This window comes from Anabrus simplex, chromosome 5 (genome assembly GCF_040414725.1).
Source record: "Anabrus simplex isolate iqAnaSimp1 chromosome 5, ASM4041472v1, whole genome shotgun sequence".
In the NCBI taxonomy this organism is placed as follows: domain Eukaryota; kingdom Metazoa; phylum Arthropoda; class Insecta; order Orthoptera; family Tettigoniidae; genus Anabrus; species Anabrus simplex.
The window spans coordinates 86,970,673-86,997,058 of NC_090269.1; the positions used below are offsets into that span (position 1 = coordinate 86,970,673).

The window sequence follows — 26,386 nt, forward strand, 5'->3', positions numbered from 1 at the left end:
GGTGCTCTTCTGTGAGCCAAGTCGTAAGGTCAACAAATATCACTTCCCTCATGCACAATATTTGAATTCCCATCTAGTGAGTCATAGAAATACTTGAATGTTCTAATATGAACCTGCAGAATTTGCTTTAAGTAAGAGTAGACTGTCCCACTGCACAGGTAAAGCAGAGAGGATGCCAACATATCGGGAGTTGGGACTGAAAATCTACTTCTCTGGAACACCTGATAATATAGGCCACCCAACTTAATAAGCTGTGTGTACCTGAAGCATCTGGGACAATCAATTAACTAATTCATACTTCCCAAATTTTGGATTGCCACAGAACAAAGTATACCACACAAAGTCTATTACTATGTTATACAAGTCTGTAAACATATTACATTATAAATTTAGAGAGGTTATGCAATTTTGACCCAGACATTATTGCTGGTTATAAAGATACTGGGCAAGTTGGCTGTGGGGGTAGGGGTGCGCAGCTGTGAGCTTGTATCTGGGAGATAATGGGTTCGAACCCCACTGTCCGCAGCCCTGAAGATGATTTTCTGTGGTTTCCCATATTCACACCAGCCAATGCTGGGGCTGTACCTGAATTAAGGCCACGGTCGATTCCTTCCATCTCCTAGGCCTTTCCTGTCCCATCACTGCCAGAAGACCTATCTGTGATGGTGCAACATAAAACAAATGGTAAAAATGGTTATAAAGATGGTTCCTTAGAAGTTGAAGCGAACCCTATAAGGCTAATAATGCCATATCGTTATGCAGATTATTTCCAAGTTCCCATCAAAACAACAGATATATAAAGATTTCCAAGATGGATGACTGAATATTTGCATAATCTAATAATGAGAGAGAGATATTTTTCACAAAAAAGAAAAAAAAGGAAATCTGAGAATGCAGCGATTCATAATGAATATATTAGGGTTAGAAACACAGTCCCATGAGAAACTAAAACTGAAGATTTCTTATCATTAAGATAAAGTAAATAACAACCACAAGAGTGTAAAGAAATTTTGTCATTGTATTAATGAGATACTAAGGAACACTGATTGGAGGGATGGTGTAAAGGTCAATGACTTAAAAGCTGATAATGTCATTGTTCAAACAGATGAAATCCTTGTGTTTTAAATTATTATTTCATTAGTGATGGTCCAAAACTTGTTTCCAAAATATCCTCAGGAAATATTACTCTAAGCTCCAATGAAATGACTACTACTCAACCTAAAGAAAGTTCATTCTACTTTACTCCAGTAATTCCGAAGGAAGTATACACACACTCAAGAAAAAGAAAATGATTACAAAAAATGGTCTCACAAGTGATAAATTTGTATTGTTGTTGTTGTTGTTGCATATATGAGTCATCAGTTCATAGACTGGTTTGATGCAGCGCTCCATGTCACCCTATCCTGTGCAAATATTTTCATTTCTACATAACTACATCTTACATCTACGCTAATCTGCTTGTCATGTTCATACCTTGGTCTACTGCTACCGTTCTTACCACCTACACTTCCCTCCAAAAGCAACTGAAGAAGTCCTGGGTGTCTTAAGATGTGTCCTTTCTGACCCTGACAGTATTAGGTTTGCGAATCCTAGGGAGTCTTTCATTTTCACGCCCTTTGTGGCCCTTGCCTTTTTGGTCAATGCCTTCATTTTTCGAAGTGTTGGACCCCTTCCATTTTCCCCCTCTGTTTGGAGTTAATAGAGGATGGTTGCCCACTTGTACTTCCTCTAAAAGCAATAATGACCACCACCACTCTTAAGATGTGTCCCATCACTCTATCTCTTCTTCACAACAGATTTAGCCAATCGTATGATATAAACTTCATCATGATCCATATTGATAAACATTCACAATAATAAGATATTAAAATGAAGGTTCACCTATTCAATACATTTTAATATGATATCAAATCACTTATGCAATGGGACTGGTTTCAATCCCATTATGGGTCATCTTTACATATACAATTAAAATATTAAAATACCCCTTTCATGATAATATTTTAAGATGGCAATTTGCTTGTAGGGACACAGGTTCCAAAGGCGTGACCACAAGTTCAAGATGTACACTTCTTAAATTACACAGTAAAGAAATTTATTATTAGACTTATATTCAAGGTTTGTAAAGCTCATATGTCAACTTCCCATGCATTTATTCCAAACAACAGTGGGTTTCAAGCTAATTATGTTGGAGATTAATTCTGTCAGTGTAGTTCCTTCTTTTGGATGATACTAATTTTTAGTAAGTTTCTTGATTTCTTTGTTCTCACACCTCATCACTCCAACAAGTTATGATTCCTGAACCTGCTTCCCATCATTTGTTTAATTACTTTTAGTATATGTCTAATTGTACTCCTTCTGGTAGAATCAAAATAGCTGGGTTAAATATAAACAACCTGAGATATGCAGATGATACTATCCTGATGGCAGAAAATGAAGAAGACTTAAAAACCCTCTTACTGAAAGTGAAAGAAGAAAGTTCAAAGGCTGGACTAATGTTGAATGTCAAGAAAACAAAAATTATGGCAACTATACCTGTTAATTCATGGCATTTAGGAGGAGAAAAACTGGAGGTAGTCTCCGTTTTCAGCTATCATGGCTCACAGATTTCTGCTGATGGTGACTGTAGCCATGAAATCAAAAGAAGATTGCTACTAGGTAGAAAGACAATGACCAATCTTGACAATATCACAAGGAGTAGAGACGTAAAATTAACAACAAAGATCCGTATAGTAAGGGCTATAGTTTTTCCAGTTGTGATGTACAGTTGTGAGGCCTGGACCATAAGAAAAGCTGGACGCCATAGAATGGACTCCTTTGAATTGTGGTGTTGGAGGAAAATCCTTAGAGTCTCATGGACTGCAAAGAGAACAAATAGGTCAGTTTTACAGCAAATAAAACCAGAGTGTTCCTTGGATGGCCTAATCCTGAAACAAAAACTAAGCTACTTTGGACACATCATGAGAAGACACAATTCATTAGAAAAGACCTTAATGCTGGGGAAAATCAAAGGCACAAGGAGAAGAAAGCAGCAAAGAATGAGATGGATTGATGGCATCACAGAAGTACTAAATTCCAGCTTGGAAAATCTTTGGGAAGCAGTGCAGGACAGAAGAAATTGGTATATTTTAGTTCATGGGGTCACGGAGAGTCGCAATCGACTAAACGAAGAGAGAGAGAGAGACTCCTCCTGGTATTTAAATTTTCTGTTTACTGCCCGGTTCCATGGCTAAATGGTTAGCGTGCTGGCCTTTGGTCACAGGGATCCCAGGTTCGATTCCCGGCAGGGTCAGGAATTTTAACCATCATTAGTTAATTTTGCTGACATGGGGGCTGGGTGTATGTGTCGGTCTTAATCATCATTTCATCCCTATCACGACATGCAGGTCGCCTTCGGGAGTCAAATCAAAAGACCTGCACCTGGCGAGCTGAACTTGTCCTCGGACACTCCTGGCACTAAAAGCCATATACCATTTCCTTTTCTTTTTTACTGAGTTGTGTACAGTACAATTTGAGATCTGTGACTGGACGTCGGTGTAAAGCACACTCTAACCTTAGTTCAAATCAATATTAGCCCCTCTAAGCACTTATACAGTTTGCAGTCTCGGAATTGCAGAGAGAGGGCAAAATAGTCTACCTGATGTTCACCAATCAGTTCCCATGTAAACGCTCTGTTTGGGCCTGATTCTTCGAGATGAAGGTCCCTCTAATTGGTTCTATGTACTACTTTTACTGCTCACTCTGAGACCCTTGGTTCCCTTATAAAAGATGGGGTTCCATTTCCATTTTGTACTTTTTCTATAGTTCTGGATTCAAGTGTTGAGAAGATAATGGAGGGAGGTAGGCTCCTAGAGAACCATGATTGGTAGTCATGGAGCAGAGATTTGATTTTGGAGTTTTCTTCTAGGGAAACTGCTTTCCCCACAACTTACAGCCCTGGATTTCATTCAGGTTGACTCCCTTGGTTTTCTATCACTTCTACTGGTAGGAACTCTACTTTTCCAGTTTATCACTACTTTCTCCTACATAGGAGTCCTTGCCATTATCACCCAAGCGATCATATGTCTTAGACATTCTCCTATACTAATACAGCCCCATATAGAGGTTGCAGCTGCCTCTAACATGAAAACAGATGCTACTTTATCGATTTGAGTAGCAATTCCTCCACCCAGAGGACCATCACCCTATCTAAAGGACACCATTTGCACAAAGCTGCTGGTCACTTTAGGGAGTCGAGATATTTGCCGTTGCTTAATGCTTTGCTTTTAAATACTGGCTGTAAGGCTATTACCATAGTGAGTTAACAAGCCAGATAATAATATTATTATTAGCAGTATTAGTCAGAATGGAATGTTTACTTTCCATGTACATTTACAAAAGCTGTCTTTATGAGTAGTATTACATTTTGGCTGATACTTTTGTATGTTTATTTTATTTTGTTATTTTTTAACAAGTTGGTTTAGGTCGCACTGAGAGAGATAGGCCTTATGGCGATGATGGGACAGTAAAGGGCTAGGAGTGGGAAAGAAGCGGCCATGGCCTTAATTGCCTGGTGTGAAAGTGGGAAACCAGAACTTCCAACAGTGGGGTTTGAACCCACTATCTCCAGAATACTGGACACTGGCCGCACTTAAGTGACTGCAGCTATCAAGCTTGGTTGATTATTTTCTGCAATAACTTTATCTTTATTCTCTATTCTGAATTTGTATAAACCATGAAAATATAAACCTTTTGAAATGTGTCATGTTTTTAAGCTATGTATTCCATCTCATCTTCAAGTCATTTACAGAAATTCTTGCTAAAAGAGATGTTCACATTAATCATTTTAAAAAACCTAACTTCAAAATTCATGAAGAACTGTGACACAAAGTGATAGATGGCATTCACATCTCTGAAAGAATGCTCTAAAATATTTTACTGTAATAGATAATAATATCTTACCTCATCATAATTCAAGAGATTTGAACATTTGTGGGTGCCTACTCGTACACCGTGTGGACTGATGGCTAGTTCCAGGTCTGCAAGAGGTCGTGTTGAAATGGCTGGAAACATTCCATCTCTGTGTTGCATTTCAACAGACATCTTCACCATGTTTGGATAATTAGGGTCATCAGCACCTGGAATTTATGAAGAGAAAGTATGTTGAAACCTTGATATATGTATTGGAAAGGAATAAACTTCACCCTCAACTGCAGTTGTCAATAGTTCACACACAACTACAGTTGTGAGGACGGTGTTTGGAAGGTGGGTAAAATATGTAAAAATCATCTTCCAACACAATTTTATGCATTTTGTACTAGTGTTCTTTAATAAACCATAAAATGCATCAGGTTTACAAAATTTAGTTTCACCATTGTGAAAGTAATTTGTTCATGTTACATAAAAATTTGCACACAGTAGACACAAATAATAATAACTGAACGCATTTCCTTCCTGAAAACTTGAACATTATAATTTAATGTTACACAGGACTCAATGATGTTAAAAGTGATATGTGTTCTCTAAAATAACTTACACAAAAAAAATCTGCACTAGTCAAATTGACCATATTCAATGTTGCATTTCATGCATGACGGACACATATTATTTGAACATTCCAAACAAATTGGAACTTTGAACTTGCGACACAAACAGCTTGTTTATTTTTCTGCCTTTGTGATGGATAAATTCGACATGTTTTCCTTGCATCCTTCGGCAGTTTGTTCTCTTGGCCCAGGTCTTCATGGTGATGTACTTCAGCTCGTATGACTCGACCGACAGGAAAATCACAGTTCTCGTGGAAGATGTTTGTTCATTACTCGCATTGTAGGTTCAATCAGCTGTTTCGCGAGAGTTTTTCTGTTAAGTACAGTTCCTTTGTTGAAGGACTGGTGAACAACATATGAACTGATAACCCTCAGATGGAGGACACAACCACGGGCCAGCGCTGTGTATGGCAGTTTGAAAAGTTTTGGCGGTCTCATCGTTCTCTGGTATCAACACCAACATTTGTGTTATTATAGTGGACGATAAGATTTTCCCGTTTCCATCTCGCCTTCTATGTCGTCAACAGATACGGAAAACAAATAAACACAACAAATGCAAAAAAAAAAAAATGCTCAGTCTGTCACTGACTTACACACTCACAGTCATGCAGTCCCCTGGACGTTGCTTTAACAATATGAGAGACAACACAGCATCTCCAACACTGACTACCATGGTGACCGGTAGTAGACTAAGAATGAGGAAGCTACCGAGATGTAAAGATCTCCAAGGCCAATAGTGTTCCTAAAATTAGGGGTGGGAAAAATAGTGAGGTCCCTGGGACCGCACAACTGTAGTTAAGGGTTAAATGAAAATCACGTCATTTATGGAGATGTAGGAACAGACAGGGAACACATAATAGGCTTTCTCCTTATCTTACACTTCCCACATCAAGACTGAAGATCTGTCAAGATGACCCTTCAATAAGAGTTAAGGGGGGATATAGAAATGAGCCTCTTTGAGTCTGAGAAGAGATCGATATACAAGAACTGTGACTGATGAGGAGAAAGTTTGTCCATTTGAAGCTGTGGATACTGTTCTTGTCCTTTCCGTGCTTTCATATTTGTCCTTGCCTCCTCCTATTTCTCCCTCTTACCACATTGACCTGTCATTGTGTTCATCCTATTATGAAAGCTAGATAGTCAACTGAAAATGGAAAAATGTTCATTGAATTCTAAACATTACAGTTACTAGAATGCAGTTGAAGAAATTCTTAACATAAATATCAAGATGCCGATGGGAAATTAGTTAAAAATTCTGAATGTCCCTGAGACAAAATTTCTTGATGAAAGCAAAGACAGAATGAGAACACAAGCAGAGAGAGAGAAAAAAAAAAGAGATGAACATTTAGAGGAAACACACAGTGCATCAAATATTTGTCTATCAAAATTGCAGTGTGAACATTTGTAAGTAAGTTTTAGATGTGTTGTTCATCCTAAGTTAGAAAATTTTGGACTATCACCACAAAAAATAAAATATAGAAAAAAACTAAACCCCTAAACCCCATGATGGGCCTTTAAGTAACTGCTGCCCAGCTCAAAGGTCTGCGAGAATACAAGATGATGTGTGGTCAGTGCAATAAATCTTCTTTGTTGGCTTTCTAGACTAGGAAATAAAATATAAAACATGTAATACATTTACTGACATACGGTATAAACAGAGGTGTGACAAATTTGGAGATAGTACTTTCATAGTCTAAACTATCTAGCCTACTGCAAACAAACATATTGGAAAAGAACAAATGAAGAAAGAAACATGAGTAGGAAAGGTTATTTGTGCAATTTATGCATAAAGTGGAACTTCTTTGCATGGGTGGAAAGATCTATTTTATGGTAAAACAGGTCAAAATTTGCATACATGATATTATCTATTACCATAATAAATATATAGTAAGTGGGCTGAATTACACCGACATGAGAAATAGTTTAATCAATTACAATTACAAATTACTTCTCCAAAAGTAATCAGTTTAATTACTATTTAGTTCATAGAACACCAGACTCAGTCATCAATGATATGCATTTAGGGCTGTCGTCCAGGTGGCAGATACCTTATCAATTGATTACCTAGCTTTTTCTTAAACTATTTCAAGGAATTTGGAAATTTGTTAAATAATATTTCCCTTAAAAATGTATTTCAATCCCTTACTCCTCATCCTATAAATGAATATTTGCCCCAATTTGTCCTCTTAAATTCCAACTTTATCTTCATATTATGATCTTTCCTACTTTTAAAAGCTGCGCTCAAGCTTATTCATCTACTAATATAATTTCATGCCATCTCTCCACTGACAACTCAAAACATAGCAAACACTGAGTGAGTTCGCCTTGTGGTTAGGGTCGTGCAGCTGTGAATTTTCATACAGGAGATAGCAGATTCAAACCCCACTGTCAGCAGCCCTAATGATTGTTTTCCATGGTTTCCCATTTTCATACCAGGAAAATGCTAGATATGTACCTCAATTAAGGCCATGACTGCTTCCTTCTCACTCCTAGCCCTTTCCTAACCCATCATTGCCATAAACCTGTCTGTGTCAGTGTGACATAAAGAAAATTGTTAAGAACAAACACACCACATAGTTGAGCATCTTATCTCCTTACTCTCAAGTCTTTCCAGCCTGAAGTTTTTAATATTTCTGTAACACTACTCCTTTGTCAGAAATCACCCAGAACAAATTGTGCTGCTTTCCTTTGGATCTTTTCTGTTTTTCACATCAAGTAGTCCTGTGAAGAGATCTGTAACCTTTCTTAAAATTCTCGTTACAATGATTACTTCAATGATGATCATTCTTTATACTGTATTAACTTCTAGCTACTTCCAATGTTTTCCCATGATGTACTTTCACCCCATCAACACTAATTAAAACTGAGAGGATTTCTCCTCTTGATGAAATTTACAACCCAACTTTTCATTCCATTTACTATCATACCATCGTCTAGTTATGTACCTTAATTAAGTCCACAACTGCTTCCTTCTCACTCCTAGAAAACTTGGAGACTTGGATATAAGAAGAAGCCAAGCTGAAGGAAGAATATAAAATAAGGATACAGACACTTACCAAAAGGCAAAATGAATACAGTAGAAGAAGAATGGAAAATTTTTAAGGATACTTTGGTGGGTGAAGCTAAAGACCTGTGTGGAGTAACAGGATCGACCATGAAAGAAAAAGAGATGCCTTGGTAGAATGACAGAGTCAGATTGGCTATAAAAGAGAGAAATTGGGCAAAAAAGATGCTAGACAAAGAAAAGCAAAGAGATGCACAATGTAGTGATTACTTGGATTTGATTATTTGGACTTGGAAGACGGCGAGGAATTGTATATGTTTATGTGTTAATTTGGTATGTAATGTATTTATTATGGCTTCAAGATTGTTTCTTTATCATGGGAAAAGTGAAGTAAAATGTAATATTTTGGGACATACTGTAGTGTACACGCGCCAGATCGGCAGGGGATATTTCCGGTTTCATCATGTTGCATCAATTTCGTAACTTCTCAATGCTTCTCAGTGTTCTTTATCAGCACTAATTTCTGGGCCCTAATTGGAGAAAATAAATGTAAATGTGATTGGTAGGTGAAGGAAAAGGACCGGACGCTCATTGGTTGCCGTAAGGTTTCCTAATTTCCGGAGAGAAGCATTTCACTAGAGCCTTGCTCTTCCAAGGCGTCTTTTCTGTTTGACCAGTGAAGGGAAAGGTTGCCTTCTACAAGGTGATGGGTCTTCTTGGCCCCTCCACCAGGTAAGCACTCAATTGTTTTTCACCTTTCAGGTATTTATTTTCAAATGTAGTGTTTCATTTAATTTATCTCGCCAGAGCTTACCCGTGTTTTCCTTCAGCTTCCAAATTTTATTAAATGACTTAGCCTTTTCAGTAAGTCGCGTCACATTTGTAAAGAGACAGTTCCCATTTTGTTGTTTTCGTAAATTGTGTGTTCAACGCCTTTCGATGTAATGATAAACTATTAATTTCCCCTTGGGGCTGTCTCTTAGTTCTGCGTCATCCTAGAAGTATTCACTTTTAGTACAGGCACCTTCCTCAGAAGTGTTTTTGAGGAGGCTGCCTACTAAAGGTGCGCTGCACTAGGATAATTATCTGAAATGTATTTTCCTTATTTTGTATGAATAGCCTTCCAACGGTATTATGTTGCCTAAATTTTATTCCTTCTGACAGTTCTATTAATTTAAACGTTACACCATGTGTGAAATGTTCTGACCTAAAGTTGTATGAAGTAGAATCACTGATTTGGAACCTTCTGGGTAATCATTGTAATTATCGTTTGATTTATTTCCGATTTTTAAAACGTGTAATTTTGTGGATCATTTGAGCTTTCATTTCAATCTAATTTTAAGTAAACTGTATATTAATTTTGAATCATCACTGACTTCGCTTCTTCAGCAATGCCAATACCTTCCACTGCCTGGATATGGTTCCCAGGCACCTTCCACGCTATCCTTTCTTAGCCGTCATGTTTGTTAACCTGTTTGTTATGATTTTAATTTCGTGCAATTTATTATCATTCCTCCTTGCATCAAAATGTGTTTCTGTGTAACGATGTGTTTGCACAGTGGTAGCAAATATTATTATTATTATTATTGTAAACTATTACTTGTAACCGTACTTATTAGAGGTTACACACAAGATCCAGGTGGCCAAGAAATAACTAAACTTCAGGAACTCTACAGGGCAAAAAATTTTACAGCTAAGAGGATAGTAAGAGAAGAGAAAGAGAAAAAATGGAATGAGTTTGTGGAAAAGTTGGAAGAGGACAGCAGAGGAAACAAGAAACTTCTTTACAGAGTAATTAAAAACAAGCAAAATAACCTAGAAGACATCAAGGGAATAGAGCAGGACAGTCGATCAGTAGTATGAGAGGAAGATGGAATCGGGAGAGAATTCAAGACCTACTTTGACAAGCTCCTGAATGGAGAGGCATCAAATGTAATTCAAAACAGAGAAGAATCTGGAAAAGTGAAGAGCCAAGTAAAAATATGGAGCCACCAATCACATAGCTGGAGATAGAGAAGAGCCTTAAAAGTATGTGGAAAGGGAAAGCTGCAGGAATAGATGAGTTAAGTGTGGACATGTTAAGAGCAGGAGGAACTCCAGCAATCCAATGGCTATATAGACTCCTAAATGTAGTATGGCAGAAAAATACCATCCCAGAAGACTGGAAGAAAGGTATAATTGTACCTATATTCAAGAAAGGCAGCAGACGGAATTGTACCAGCTACCATGGCATCACTCTACTCTCTCATGCACTAAAATTTCTGGAAAAAATTATAGAGAATAGACTACGAGAAATTGTAGAACCACTTTTAGAAGAAGAACAATATGGCTTTAGGCCTGGAAGATCAACAACAGATCTTATATTTGCTGTCAGGATGCTGATGGAAAAACATTGGGAAAAAGAGAAGCCTTTACATCTACTGTTCCTTGACATCAAAAAGGCCTATGACAGCATACCAAGGGAGCTTATTTGGGAGTGCATGAGAAAGCTCAAAGTTCGAGACAGTTTAATTTCAAAAGTTAAAGTGCTTTACGAGAAAACCAGAAGTTGTGTACAAGTCAGTTCTGGACTGTCAGACTGGTTTGAGACAAAAAGGGGAGTACAACAAGGTAATGCTTTGTTGCCCCTATTATTTATCATTGTAATGGATACCATATTAAAGACGCTAAAAGAAAAGGGGCAACAAGACTTAAAAGCATTTGCATTTGCAGATGAGGTAGTAATTTGGGGTAACTCAGAGAAGATGTAGAAGAGGGACTGCAGGGGTGGAGTCAGGAGTTTGAGAGATATGGATTAAACACCAACAAGGCTAAAACTGTGGTGTTGAAGGTACAGAAGGGTGACTGACAATCAGCCAGAAATCACGCTAAATGGCACTAAGCTGGACAGTGTCACAGAATTTACGTACTTGGGTAGTATAATGTCCAAGGATAACTTAGCTAAATATGAAGTAAACAGTTGAATCAGCAAAGCAATACATTTTTACCTCTAAGTAAGACAGCTACTATGGGATAAACAAGTACCACTCAAAACCAAGATGACACTGTATAAATCATACTACACCCCTATCTCACATACAGCCTGGAAACCACTATATTAACAAGAAAGGACAACTCAAAACTCCAAGCAGCAGAAATGAAGTTCCTACGCACAATGATCCAGAAGACCAGGAGGGATAAAATCAGGAATGAAAAAAGTTAGAGAAGACGTAGGACTAGAAGACTCCTTACTCCAGAAGATCCAAAAGGCAAGACTGAAGTGGTTTGGTCATGTGAAAAGAATGAGTGCCAACAGGTCTGCAAGAAAGGAGTATGAAAGAGAAATCAGGGGAAAGAGACCAGTGGGCAGATCGAGACAAAAATAGACAGACTTAGTGAAGAAGGCCTCCCGAAGGTATCGCCACCTTGACGAAGGCAAAATATATTTTGCCGGGTGTTTATTGGAGGCTTGCGTGGTCAAATGATCCTTAGAGCTATGCCGGCGGGAGCATCTGCTCCTGGTAGGGCTACCCAAGCCGGACAGGTCTAAGGTGATGATCCAGACTAAGAGTGATACCCTGGTCCTCCAGGTTGGGGGTTGAGCGTAGGGTTAACGCCTCTACCTTGTAAAAAAACAACTGTTACGGATACCTTAAGAATGAATAAAGCAGGACTGGAAAACTTGGTGACGAACCGGCGAGAAAAACGGCTAAAGAGAAGGAAAAAAGGATATTATATTAGCAACGTGGAATGTTATGACCTTAGAAAGTTAGGAGTTAAACATTGGAGAAGAAAAGCTGAGGACCGGGATGAATGGAGGCAGGTGATAAAGGAGGCCAAGGACCTACAAGGACTGTAGCGCCGACCAGTAAGTAAGTAGTAAAGAAGGATGTAGAGGATAGAGGTCAGGATTGGGAGTGGATTGTGAACGAAGAATGGTTCATGGACAGAACAAAATGGAAGGGACTCGTATACCACACCTGGGAAACTGGAGTTGGTCAACGATGATGATGATGATGACCATCGTCTGCTGTCCATCTCACAACATTTTCTAGGTCCCTCTGTGGTTGCTCACAATCCTGCAACTCATTTACTACTCTGTAGTGTACAACATTATCTGCAAATAGCATATGAATCCAATGACAAGCTCAACTCGCGGCGATGCACTGTTTTATATCAATATATGTAGTTCAGTTACTAACTGACAGATGCCACTTGTATGCATTCTGAGCTGAAGTTTAGACATGTGACTTCAGTTATTTCCCATGCTCCAGGTTATCACACACTTCTGGAACAAGAGATAAAAGAATCTTTGTTCATATTATTTCGCTCACATCAGTTGCAATCATGGCGTCAGGCAGAGGTGTTGGTGTTGATGAAGATGGAATACGAAAGCTAATAGATAGTGATTTAGAGAGTGATTATGAAGACAGTGATGTTTGTGATGACAAAACAGACCCTGAAGGCCTTAGTTCAAGTCCCAGTGATGTGTGTAATAGTGCTGATGTCAGAAAAGTGATACAAATGACGACGGTGGGCCAAGTCTTTCAAAACAACTTCGGGCGTCGGTGCAGACTAACTTGAATGACTGGAATTGGACAAAAAGTGACAATATCCCTGTTGTACATATGTTTAGTGAATACAGCGGAGTTAGTGATAACTTATTAAAAAGTTTGATACGCAGCCACTATCTATACTTGCAGTTTTTTGTGAATACACAAATCCTTTGTTTGACAAAATATCTGATGTTTTGAGGTGTAGCACACTCAGCAGATGTACTAGAAAAGTGGCATTGATAAGCTTATTCATTCGTTATTATGCATGCAAATTTTCAGAAAGGAATCTTTACTGGTTGGTTTTGTATGATTTTTTAAATAATACAGTGCAGACGACTGCCATAGTGCGGAATTTAAATGTGTTTTCTCAGTAAACTGCTACAGTATTTAAATAGGATGCAAATAGGTTAATTTGTTACTGCTCTTTTATCTTTAGATTTGAAACCATAATGGACCATTTGCACCATAATGCCAATATCAAATGACACAACTGGTATTGATACTTGTTTCTGATGTTATCAGAGTATCTATATTTTTTGTGACTTGAGTATCAATACCAAAATATTGTATCAAATGTGGTATTGCAATGTCCCTATGTATCCTTGGCTTTATAGTTTATACCTTTGACATGATGCCTTGCAAGCGTTGGGGCTCCAAGTTTGCCAAAGTGTCAATGCGATTATATCAATTAGTAGAATGTAATGACTTCTAGAATAACAAATAGAGCTTTATTTCAAGAAGTAAATTATGAGTAAAAATTACAAAATTATGTTTTGTGAAAAGTAATGGATCCACGCAAATTACTAACACATCTATTTGTTAGAAGTAATTTGATTACTCTAACTAATTACTGGAGAGGTGGAGGGAATATTTTGAACATCTTCTCAATGTAAAAGGAAATCATCCTGGTGGTGTTGCGAACAGCCAAACTCATGGGGAGGAGGAAAATGATGGTGGTGAAATTATGCTTGAGGAAGTGGAAAGGATGGTAAATAAACTCCATTGTCATACGGCAGCAGGAATAGATGAAATTAGACCTGAAAGGGTGAAGTATAGCGGGAAGGCTGGTATGAAATGACTTCATAGAGTAGTAAAATTAGCGTGGAGTGTTGGTAAGGTACCTTCAGATTGGACAAAAGCAGTAATTGCACCTATCTATAAGCAAGGGAACAGGAAGGATTGCAACAACTATCGAGGTATCTCATTGATTAGTATATCAGGCAAAGTATTCACTGGCATCTTAGAAGGGAGGGTGCGATCAGTCGTTGAGAGGAAGTTGGATGAAAACCAATGTGGTTTCAGACCACAGAGAGGCTGTCAGGATCAGATTTTCAGTATGCACCAGGCAATTGAAAAATGCTACGAGAGGAATAGGCAGTTGTGTTTATGTTTCGTAGATCTAGAGAAAGCATATTACAGGGTACCAAGGGAAAAGATGTTCACTATACTGGGGGACTATGGAACTAAAGGTAGATTACTAAAATCAATCAAAGGCATTTATGTTGACAATTGGGCTTCAGTGAGAATTGATGGTAGAATGAGTTCTTGGTTCAGGGTGCTTACAGGGGTTAGACAAGGCTGTAATCTTTCACCTTTGCTGTTCGTAGTTTACATGGATCATGTGCTGAAGGGTATAAAATGGCAGGGAGGGATTCAGTTAGGTGGAAATGTAGTAAGCAGTTTGGCCTAGGCTGACGACTTGGTCTTAATGGCAGACTGTGCCGAAAGCCTGCAGTCTAATATGTTGGAACTTGAAAACAGGTGCAATGAGTATGGTATGAAAATTAGCCTCTCGAAGACTAAATTGATGTCAGTAGGTAAGTAATTCAACAGAATTGAATGTCGGATTGGTGATACAAAGCTAGAACAGGTCGATAATTTCAAGTATTTAGGTTGTGTGTTCTCCCAGGATGGTAATATAGTAAGTGAGATTGAATCAAAGTGTAGTAAAGCTAATGCAGTGAGCTTGTAGTTGCGATCAGCAGTGTTCTGTAAGAAGGAAGTCAGCTCCCAGATGAAACTATCTTTACATCAGTTTGTTTTCAGATCAACTTTGCTTTACGGGAGCGAAGGCTGGGTGGACTCAGGATATCTTATTCATAAGTTAGAAGTAACAGACATGAAAGTAGCAAGAATAATTGCTGGTGCAAACAGGTGGGAACAATGGCAGGAGGGTACTCGGAATGAGGAGATAAAGGCTAATTTAGGAACGAACTTGATGGATGAAGCTGAACGCATAAACCGGCTTCGGTGGTGGGGTCATGTGAGGCGAATGGAGGAGGATAGGTTACCTAGGAGAATAATGGACTCTGCTATGGAGGGTAAGAGAAGTAGAGGGAGACCAAGACAACGATGGTTAGACTCAGTTTCTAACGATTTAAAGATAAGAGGTATAGAACTAAATGAGGCCACAACACTAATTGCAAATCGAGGATTGTGGCGACGTTTAGTAAATTCTCAGAGGCTTGCTGACTGAACGCTGAAAGGCATAACAGTCTATAATGATAATGTATGTATGTATGTATGTATGTATGTATGTATGTATGTATGTATGTATGTATGTATGTATGTATGTATGTATGTATGTATGTAACTAATTACTTCTCAACACTGCTTATACTTATAATATTATTCTGTCATATAATTGCAAAGTTTTGTTTTAATGTTGAAAATTCTTTATGAATACCTGTTAGCGGCATTAACTTCTTTCTTGTTAATATAGAATAAACAGAACTTTTACAGCTAGCTCTTTTAAAATCTCCTGGCTTAAAACAACAGAATGAACTATTATTCCCAATTTTCTTGATCAGATATTAAATATTTTTGTATCTCACATTACCTGTTATTCTCAACTTAGCAGAGAATGGCTCAGCTCCAATAGCTGCTGCAGAAGGTGGCTTGCACATGCCGAGCACCTTAGATATGATTATTGGTTTAGACATCAGTTGTATCCCAGAAATACCTTCTGAATTCACTGCTCGAACACCACATTGAACAGTATTACCCGCACTGAAGAATACGCTGTCCAGTACTAACCGTCTTGAACTATATGGAGACAAAACCCAATATTAAAATAGAAATATTCAAGAATGGTTAGTTATACAGAATAGAAAATAACAATATAATGCTACTGTTGTACTCATATTAACTTACTACACCACAAAATAAATTCACATAGTATCATTAATGAAACTATTGATTTTCAGATATAATGTTCAATACAAAATGTGTCACATATGGAAATAATTACCCATTTTTGTTACCAATTCATTACCACTGGAAATACCCTGGAAAAATTTGGGAGTAAGGGGAAGAAATGCTCAATTATGTTGTATGTCTTTCCGAATGTTTCCTGAGGGTCCACCTTTTTAATACATTACTGGTATATGCTTTTAATGATTTACATAAATCATGTTACATCATTACTATGTCTTAAGGGGGACATGTTTCATCTATTTCTTAGGCATTTTCAGTCACTTTCCTAATATCTAAGACCAAAATTGTTTACTAGGATCCTAGGCTTTATTTACAATAGAAACACTTAAAATGTTTAAAATGATATTTACAATATGATATTTACAATAAGATACAAAAGTTGAAAACTAGAAAAGCGGCTGGAATTCATAAGATTTCTGGAGATATACTAAAGACAATGGGTTGGGATATAGTACCATTTGATTATTGTTTGGTTGAAGGAGCTATACCAAATGAATGGAGAGTTGCTATAGTAGCCCCTGTGTATGAAGGAAAGGGTGATAGACATAAAGCTGAAAATTACAGGCCAGTAAGTTTGACATGCATTGTATGTAAGCTTTGGGACATGTTTGTGAAATTAATAACTGGTTCGATAGAAGGCAATTTGGTTTTAGGAAAGGTTATTCCACTGAAGCTCAACTTGTAGGATTCCACCAAGACATAGCAGATATCTTGGATTCTAGAGGTCAAATGGACTGTATTGCGATTGACCTGTCTAAAGCATTTGATATGGTGGATCATGAGAGACTACAGGCAAAAATGAGTGCAACTGGGCTAGACAAATGAGTGACTGAATGGGTTGCTATGTTTCTAGAAAATAGATGTCAGAGAATTAAAGTAGGTGAAGCTTTATCTGACCCTGTAATAATTAAGAGGGGAATTCCTCAAGGCAGTGTTATGGGACCTTCATGTTTTCTTATATATGTATAAATGATATGAGTAAAGGAGTGGAATCAGAGGTGAGGCTTTTTGCGGATGATGTTATTCCGTATAGAGTAATAAATAAACTACAAGATTGTGAGCAACTGCAAAATGACATCGATAATGTTGTGAAATGGACAGTAGGCAATGGTATGATGATAAATGGGGTTAAAAGTCAGGTTGTGAGTTTCACAAATAGGAAAAGTCCTTTCAGTTTTAATTACTGCATTGACGGGATGAAAGTTCCTTTTGGGGATCATTGTAAGTATCTAGGTGTTACCATAATATAAGGAAAGATAATTGGGGTAATCACATAAATGGGATTGTAAATAAAGGATACATATCTCTGCACATGGTTATGAGGGTGTTTAGCGGTTGTAGTAAGGAGGTAAAGGAGAGGGCATATAAGTCTCTGGTAAGACACCAACTAGAGTATGGTTTCAGTGTATGGGACCCTCACCAGGATTACTTGATTCAGGAACTGGAAAAAATCCAAAGAAAAGCAGCTCAATTTGTTCTGGGCGACTTCCGACAAAAGAGTAGCGTTACAAAAATGTTGCAAAGTTCGGGCAGGGAAGAACTGGGAGAAAGAAGACGAGCTGCTCGATTGAGTGGTATGTTCTGAGCTGTCAGTGGAGAAATGACATGGAATGACATTAGTTGACGAATAAGTTTGAGTGGCGTCTTTAAAAGTAGGAAAGATCACAATATGAAGATAAAGTTGGAATTCTACTACTATTTGCTTTACGTTGCACTGACACAGATTTGTCAGCTATACCAAATGAATGGAGAGTTGCTATAGTAGCCCTGGAAATGGCGACGATGGGATAGGAAATGGCTAGGAGTGGGAAGGAAGCGGCCGTGGCCTTAATTAAGGTGCAGCCCCGGCATTTGTCTGGTGTGAAAATGGGAAACCACAGAAAACCATCTTCAGGGCTGCCGAGGTGTGGGGCTCGAACCCATTATCTTCCGATTACTGGATACTGGCCGCACTTAAGCGACTGCAGCTATCAAGCTCGGTAAGTTGGAATTCAAGAGGACAAATTGGGGCAAATATTCATTTATAGGAAGGGGAGTTAGGGATTGGAATAACTTACCAAGGGAGATGTTCAATAAATTTCCGATGTCATTGAAATCATTTAAGAAAAGGCTAGGAAATCAACAGATAGGGAATCTGCCACCTGGGCAACTGCCCTAAATGCAGACCAGTATTGATTAATTGATTGGTTAGACTAGCACGGGATGTTCTGTCTAAAGAATTGTGCTTACACATATGGTACATCTTGTAAAAATATCTTTAATTAAGATTTTATAGGTTGCACAACATGTTGGACATTATAGACTAAGCAATTCATGCCAGCGCAACATCCATTTAAGTAACATATTTCAGTAAACAAAAAACATTGGATTGAACTAGTATATAATTTGACCTTTTTAAAGTATGACAATCATGTTAAAGATACAGTATTGCACATTTTTGAGGATCCTATCTAAAATGAATTCCAATATTGAAGAAGGTACAAATACTCAGCCCCTGAGCCAAGAGGAATTAACTAGTGACAGTTAAAACTCCCTGACCTGGCCGGGTATCAAACCAGAGATCCCTTGGACCAAAGGGCAGTCTGCTTACCATTTAGCCATGGAGCCAGACTGGAAGAGTATTAATCAACATTTAATTTTAAAATATCTGTACTTTGTATTAGTATAATACTGTGACAGATATTACATGGACATTTCATACAATTACCATATGCATAGTACAGTACAAGTCTGAAAATGATGTCTGTAAAATATGGTATTTGATATACAGTACAGCAATGTACCTGCTCTTTAAATCCCTTTGAGAGAGAATCAATTTTGCACTAAACTTTGTGGCATTCATTGTGAGCTGAAATAGCTGTATGAATGACAATGAGGTGACCATACACTTCCTTTGATAAAGAATTATGTTTAAATAATCACGCAAGCAGTTCACAAATGCTTCATCTTCTTCAATAGTGATCTTTTTATGCACTAGATCAGGTAATTCACTTTTATTTTCATTATCACTTGAACTTTCTGGTGACTTCACTAAGTCAATGATGTCATCATTGGAAAGTTTCTAGAACACTGATTCTTCTTGATCCATTGCAATGAGCTCTTCTTCTGTGATAGTTGATCCATCTGGTATGTTGGGAAGAAGGTCATGGATTTAAAGCTTGGACTGACTGGTCTTCTTCAGATACATCAGCCCCTGCATCGACTCCAGTGTAGGACCTGCAGTTCATTAATGTTGCAGTTGAAACTTCTCCCCATGCAACAGTATTGGAAAACAGGGCTTCCTTTAATGATACAGTGATAACAGAATCACCATCATTGTTTTGTTGAATGACTTTTCTCATTTGATATCACCTATAATGTGCTTTAAAGTTTTGATTATTCCAAAGGCTGAAGATATCAGGTGAATTAAAAAAAGAACCCATGGCACTACAGCCCTGAAGGGTCTTGGCCTACCAAGCGACCGCTGCTCAGCCCGAAGGCCTGCAGATTTTGAAGTGTCATGTGGTCAGCACGACAAATCCTCTTGGCTGTTATTCTTGGCTTTCAAGACAGGGACCGCTATCTCACCGTCAGATAGCTCCTCAATTCTAATCTATAGGCCCAGGGCCTCTGGGTAAGAGGCAGGCATGCTACCCCTACATCATGGGGCTGGCCAGGTGAATTAAGAAGGAAGAAATTCTACCCTGATGTTGCTTCAATTAACTGGAATTTTATGACATGGTGCATTGTCAAGGATGAGTAACACATTACAATTCTTTATTTCCATGTCATTGCTGAAATATTTGATCCATTCATCAAATTCAGTGGTGGTCAACCAGGCCTTTCTATTGTTCATATATTCGGCATAAACTGATGGGTCGAAATTTCTGAAACTCCAAAGGTTAGCCCACTGTCACTGTTCTTTTATCACTTCAATCAGCATTGGTATAAATTTAACAGTTATTCTATTCTGTGCTTTTTTTTTTCTCTTTTTTCTTTTTTTTTTGAAACTCCTTACAGGGGCATTTGAGGTTGTATTGTTTTATTGGTTTCTTTATAAGAAATTTTTTCTAACTATATTGTTTTATCAGGGCGCATGCAGTAAAATAAAGCAGCTTCATCTATATACACCTCTGCTACTGTAATCCTTCATGATCACTGAAAGGTTTTCGGCCTTCTACCAAGCCAAGACACATGCTGCGTCAGCCCATGGTGTTTTATGAAATGAAGTAGCCAAGCATTGCTTTGCTGTATGCCATGTCCATAACACCTAACTTGTCATTACAAGTAATGAGTAAATAAATAAATTTCTTACATTTATTACCTAATTTGTCACCAATAAGCTTTACTTGTTTCCTTAATTGGTTGCACCCCATTTTTCACATTGGTTTTGGATATCAAGATAATCAAAGCTTCTTCCAGTGTCTCACATTTGGCACTTTTCATTTTGTTGGCTTACAGAGATGTTTCATCTGTCCACTTTTGCTTTTCATGTAGAATGTCTCCAACACTTTGTCTGCTTAAGGTTTTCCCCCCACAACAATGAAAACTGGTTTGCAATGCTCTACTGACTAACAGAAGGATACTGTTCTTTACAAGCACCCACCTCTCCCTTTTCTTTCACACTTGAAGTTGTATGTTTATTCATAATAGATACATGAGTGCACAGGATAGCCAGACAGGACTGAAGTTCAAAACAGGTCAAGCTGTGCTACTGTCAAGCTCTTTATCTTCAAATTGCTCTGTATAGGCTTCCAAAACTTTTCTCAGAAAGAGTAAATTATGGTAAGTCTTAGGGAAATTTCCATCTATGGCAAGACTATACAATCTCAAAGCAGATAAATCCCTAGCACCACATCACTCGAATTAATGAGCTACAAGTAATAAGGATTGTTAGCACACCCAGTCTGCTCACAGTCCTAAATGATCAGATAAGAGCCATGTTTCCATTCATCATTCTGGATTCCTGGCAAAAATTTTAAACTAAGAGTTGGCAAATTTCTATGTAATCTTGAAACTGATACTTAATTGAGATTTATTGGATTTCTGACCTATTTTCTGCTGCAGTTCATTCTGATCTGCTATGTGCTGAAATATGATATTTAACTCTCTAGTGGGCAGAATTTAATATATTAAATTCCGTAACAGGCTGCCTGTGAGTGGAATTTAATACATTAAATGGTCAGAGATCCAGCATCAGCAGTACATGTAGTAATCAAAAACTAAACAGATGGCAGTAAACGACACTTAATAGGTCTGGCTGAAAAGGGAATCCTCAAATCAAGTTGTGATATCTTCCTGATAACTTTTCACAAACTGTAAGAGGCTAATGTGTTCAATCAAGCATGCATCTTTGCATTTTATATAGCTATTTTGTGATATGGTTAGTAAGAACAGAGTCAGTGAGCAATAGATTGCTTCAATTTTGGACTCTAGAGATGTAGTTAAAAGTGATTTTTCATTTGAAGAGTCCAAAGCAGAAATTCAAGTAGTGATTCTTCTCAGTGCAAGAGCGACTAAAGTATCCCAGAGAATGGAACAGCTGACGAAAGGACTGACGTGACTAACTTAGACCCAGGGCTTTCAGGTACCATTTGGACATATCATATTAATCAAGGACCAATTTTACATTGATAATTTGACAATGGTGACCGAGCCTACATAGCACTTTTCAACTACTTCTTTATGCCAAAATTTTGACATAATTCACCATGAAACAGTAAATCAGGGAAACAAATTGAAACAACAGGCAACACCTCCAACTAGACGATGTAGAAACAAAGATTGGTCATCTCCAACACTATCTGATATAAGGGCTTTGATTGGTGTAACAACTTATTTGTGGAATAACTCTTATGCCTTCTTTTGCGCTAACATGCTGCCATGAAAAATTTTTATAAGATCTTATGGGCCTCTACAATGGAGTACATCCAATATTCAAGTTAAGTAATTAATATTACGTACATATGCATGTTTATAATGTAAACAAGAGGTAAAAGGTTTCCACCTATTCAATATTCATTTATTGCAACCTAAGAAAATTTACAGCCAGCCTTGCGGTGTAGTGGGTAGCATGCCTGCCTGTTACCCAGAGGCCCTGGGTTTGATTCCCGGCCAGCATCTGAGGGTTAGTTCGAGGTCCACTCAGCCTATCTGATTACAACTGAGGAGCTATCTGGCAGTAAGATGATGGCCCCAGTCTAGAAAGCCAAGAATAACGGCTGAGAGGATACGTCATGCTGACCACATGACACCTTGTAATCTGAAGGCTTTCGGGCTGAGCAGCAGTCGCTTGGTAGGCCATGGCACTTCGGGGCTGTTGCATCATGGTGTTTGGGGTTTGGTAAGAAAAGTTACGTATATTTGATACTAGTTTTGGTCTTGCTAGAGACTATTCATCAGTCAAAATCATTAAAGTTAAGGCAAGACATGAATTACAATAGATAACATTTAAAATTTATGAAACAAGCATGTGTTGCTGATATTCGGTACAAGACATGTAAAAAACTGATTGATAAACATTCATCACAATCACATGTCTTGTGTATGTTCTCAAAGTTTTCTTCCAAATTGAATAATGCACTTCTCAAAAGAACAGATCAAACATTTAAACACTTAAAGAATCTTCCTGAATTCAGTTCAGCTGAAACAAGTGTGAACAGAATAATGTTGACGGGAATGTGTTGAGATGTAAGGAAAACAAAAGAACATTGAGAGGCACATAAATAGGCTTTCCTCCATTTACCTGAACCACCTACAGAACATGGCCAACCTGTCAAACACATGTACAGTAGCTAGTACATAACAAGGCGTGCACAGGGAAATTCAGACATGCCAACATTCATACAGGAGCAACCCACTTCTCTGATGTAGTTATTTTTATCTTGAGAATAACCTAAAATCTCAAAAAAATAATTTCTAACCATTATTCTTTTTATAAATATACACATATCGAATGAAATCTTCTTTTAGCTCTAGTCAACAATACTTCCAAGGTCTAAACTTTTATTACAGTAAAATTAAACACAGTACCTGGCAAAGAAAACTTGATTTGTAATAGGCCTCATTCCTCTAAATCCATCTGGAGAAGAACTAATATACCAACGATATTCTGTTAAGGTATTAACAATGGCTGCCTCAGCACATAAACTTGCTGTTTCTTCATACTCAGGATGTTGTGGATTGCAAGCCTGTTGACAGAAATACATGTTACAGTAATGGTAATATGCAGTGTATATTTGTCTAATTAAAATTAGTTTTAAAAATCAATCCTGATTTATTTCTTATTCATATAATTAATACCAAACAACAAATGCCTTCTTGTTTGCCAATGATGTATTAATATGGGGAGAAATGGAAGCAGAGGTAAAAGTCATATTAGACCTTTGGGAGAATAATTTAAAAGTCAAAAAAAGACAACTGACTTGGTGATGAGTAGGAATTCTAAAAACTGCCTTCAAGCATCAACTGTACAAAATATATCTTGTACCAATATTAACTTATGGACTGGAAGTAAAAACATTGACCGGACAAGCCACACATCTTGTCTCTAATCTACCAGAATAAAATTCCTCTATTCTTGTACACAAAAGTTAAGAACATGTAAAATAAGAAATGGAAGATTGGATCAGAAAATACTTTGGTTGACACAAGAGAATTGAAAAGATTGCAGTCAGAAAGACAATGGCTGCAAGTAAATCCTCCAAAAGCATATATCTAACAGACTCTCACAGACAAAAGACCTAGAGGAAGACCTTGTGATGTTTGGGAGAAATAAATTTCTAAATACATTAAAAAGCAATGTATGAACTATCATGATGTATTGGACCAACAATATTGTGGATGAACAGAACAAACTGAAGGAGGCTTATGTATAACCACACCCATGTTGTTGGAGCGATGAACTGATGATGATATACAACTGGCATAATTGATACTTTGAATCCTACATCACATAATTTTTTTTTACATAATATGAAGCTTCGGTGCTTAAACACAGGTCAGCACATGCCACACGCAAGCAGTAAAATTCGCTATTATTATTTTTGGACGCTGCTCACAATACACTGCTGTATGATCCAAGTGAAGTCACTTCAGTCGTTCGCCATGTATTCAACAAACAAATACACTGACATGCTCCTTATCTATGGGATAGAAAGACAGATTTCGTAAGCTATGATATTCATGATGATCCATATTGAAAGACATTAACAATTAAAAAAGCTAAAGAAGCTGAAAAGGCTCCACCTATTCAATACTTTATTGGTAATGTAAAATCTAAAACACTCTGGAACTAGTTTTGACCTCCAGTGAGGTCACCTTCAACCAAGAAAATTAAAAATTGGCAAGTTACAACATGAAAATACACTGACTGACAGAGCAAATGCAACACCAAGGAGGAGTGGTTCGAAAGGGATGAAAGTTGGGGAAAAAACAGAGTCAGCACGGAAGAATAATTGATGTTTATTTCAAACCGATATGCAGGTTACACAATGCGCACGGCATCGACTCAGTAGGATGTAGGACCACCGCGAGCGGCAATGCATGCAGAAACACGTCGAGGTACAGAGTCAATAAGAGTGCGGATGGTGTCCTGAGGGATGGTTCTCCATTCTCTGCCAACCATTTGCCACAGTTGGTCGTCCGTACGAGGCTGGGGCAGAGTTTGCAAACGGCGTCCAATGAGATCCCACACGTGTTCGATTGGTGAGAGATCCGGAGAGTACGCTGGCCACGGAAGCATCTGTACACCTCGTAGAGCCTGTTGGGAGGTGCGAGCAGTGTGTGGGCGGGCATTATTCTGCTGAAACAGAGCATTGGGCAGCCCCTGAAGGTACGGGAGTGCCACCGGCCGCAGCACATGCTGCACGTAGCGGTGGGCATTTAACGTGCCTTGAATACGCACTAGAGGTGACGTGGAATCATACGCAATAGCGCCCCAAACCATAATGCCGCGTTGTCTAGCGGTAGGGCGCTCCACAGTTACTGCCGGATTTGACCTTTCTCCACGCCGACGCCACACTCGTCTGCGGTGACTATCACTGACAGAACAGAAGCGTGACTCATCGGAGAACACGACGTTCCGCCATTCCCTCATCCAAGTCGCTCTAGCCCGGCACCATGCCAGGCGTGCACTTCTATGCTGTGGAGTCAATGGTAGTCTTCTGAGCGGACGCCGGGAGTGCAGGCCTCCTTCAACCAATCGACGGGAAATTGTTCTGGTCGATATTGGAACAGCCAGGGTGTCTTGCACATGCTGAAGAATGGCGGTTGACGTGGCGTGCGGGGCTGCCACCGCTTGGCGGCGGATGCGCCGATCCTCGCGTGCTGACGTCACTCGGGCTGCGCCTGGACCCCTCGCACGTGCCACATGTCCCTGCGCCAACCATCTTCGCCACAGGCGCTGCACCGTGGACACATCCCTATGGGTATCGGCTGCGATTTGACGAAGCGACCAACCTGCCCTTCTCAGCCCGATCACCATACCCCTCGTAAAGTCGTCTGTCTGCTGGAAATGCCTCCGTTGATGGCGGCCTGGCATTCTTAGCTATACACGTGTCCTGTGGCACACGACAACACGTTCTACAATGACTGTCGGCTGAGAAATCACGGCACGAAGTGGGCCATTCGCCAACGCCGTGTCCCATTTATCGTTCGCTACGTGCGCAGCACAGCGGCGCATTTCACATCATGAGCATACCTCAGTGACGTCAGTCTACCCTGCAATTGGCATAAAGTTCTGACCACTCCTTCTTGGTGTTGCATTTGCTCTGTCAGTCAGTGTATTTAAAATAAAGTTATTTTTTATATAACATGAAGATTAAAATTCATAGTCTTGGTTGCTATTCATCGTCGAGTTAAAAATTATATCACGGTTCCGTTCTAAAACGTTGGATAAAGTGGTTGAAATTGTTGGCACTGAATTACACAAATGAAAGGTAGCATCACAGTACATAACTTACGGAATTAAACTGTTTATCATTTGAATAAAGTGAAACCATATAAATATCCATTAGGGACGTGGGATTTAGATTTGCTGTTTCTTCATACTCAGGATATTGTGGATTGCAAACCTGTTGACAAGTATGCTAAATGTATTAGGAGAAAGGGGTTTTGGTTTCTTAATC

The 26,386-nt window shown here is 38.5% G+C and overlaps 1 protein-coding gene across 1 annotated transcript in view; it reads right to left on the reverse strand.

Moving 5' to 3' along the window:
* LOC136874371 (FRAS1-related extracellular matrix protein 2) overlaps positions 1 to 26,386 on the reverse strand; it is a 138,580-nt gene that overhangs the window by 70,825 nt on the left and 41,369 nt on the right. The window contains exons 6-8 of the mRNA XM_067148008.2: positions 23,292 to 23,449; positions 15,904 to 16,109; positions 4,942 to 5,117 (exon numbers count right to left, since the gene is read on the reverse strand). Coding sequence (XP_067004109.2) covers positions 4,942 to 5,117; positions 15,904 to 16,109; positions 23,292 to 23,449 — 540 coding nt within the window. The remainder of the gene's footprint in view (positions 1 to 4,941; positions 5,118 to 15,903; positions 16,110 to 23,291; positions 23,450 to 26,386) is intronic.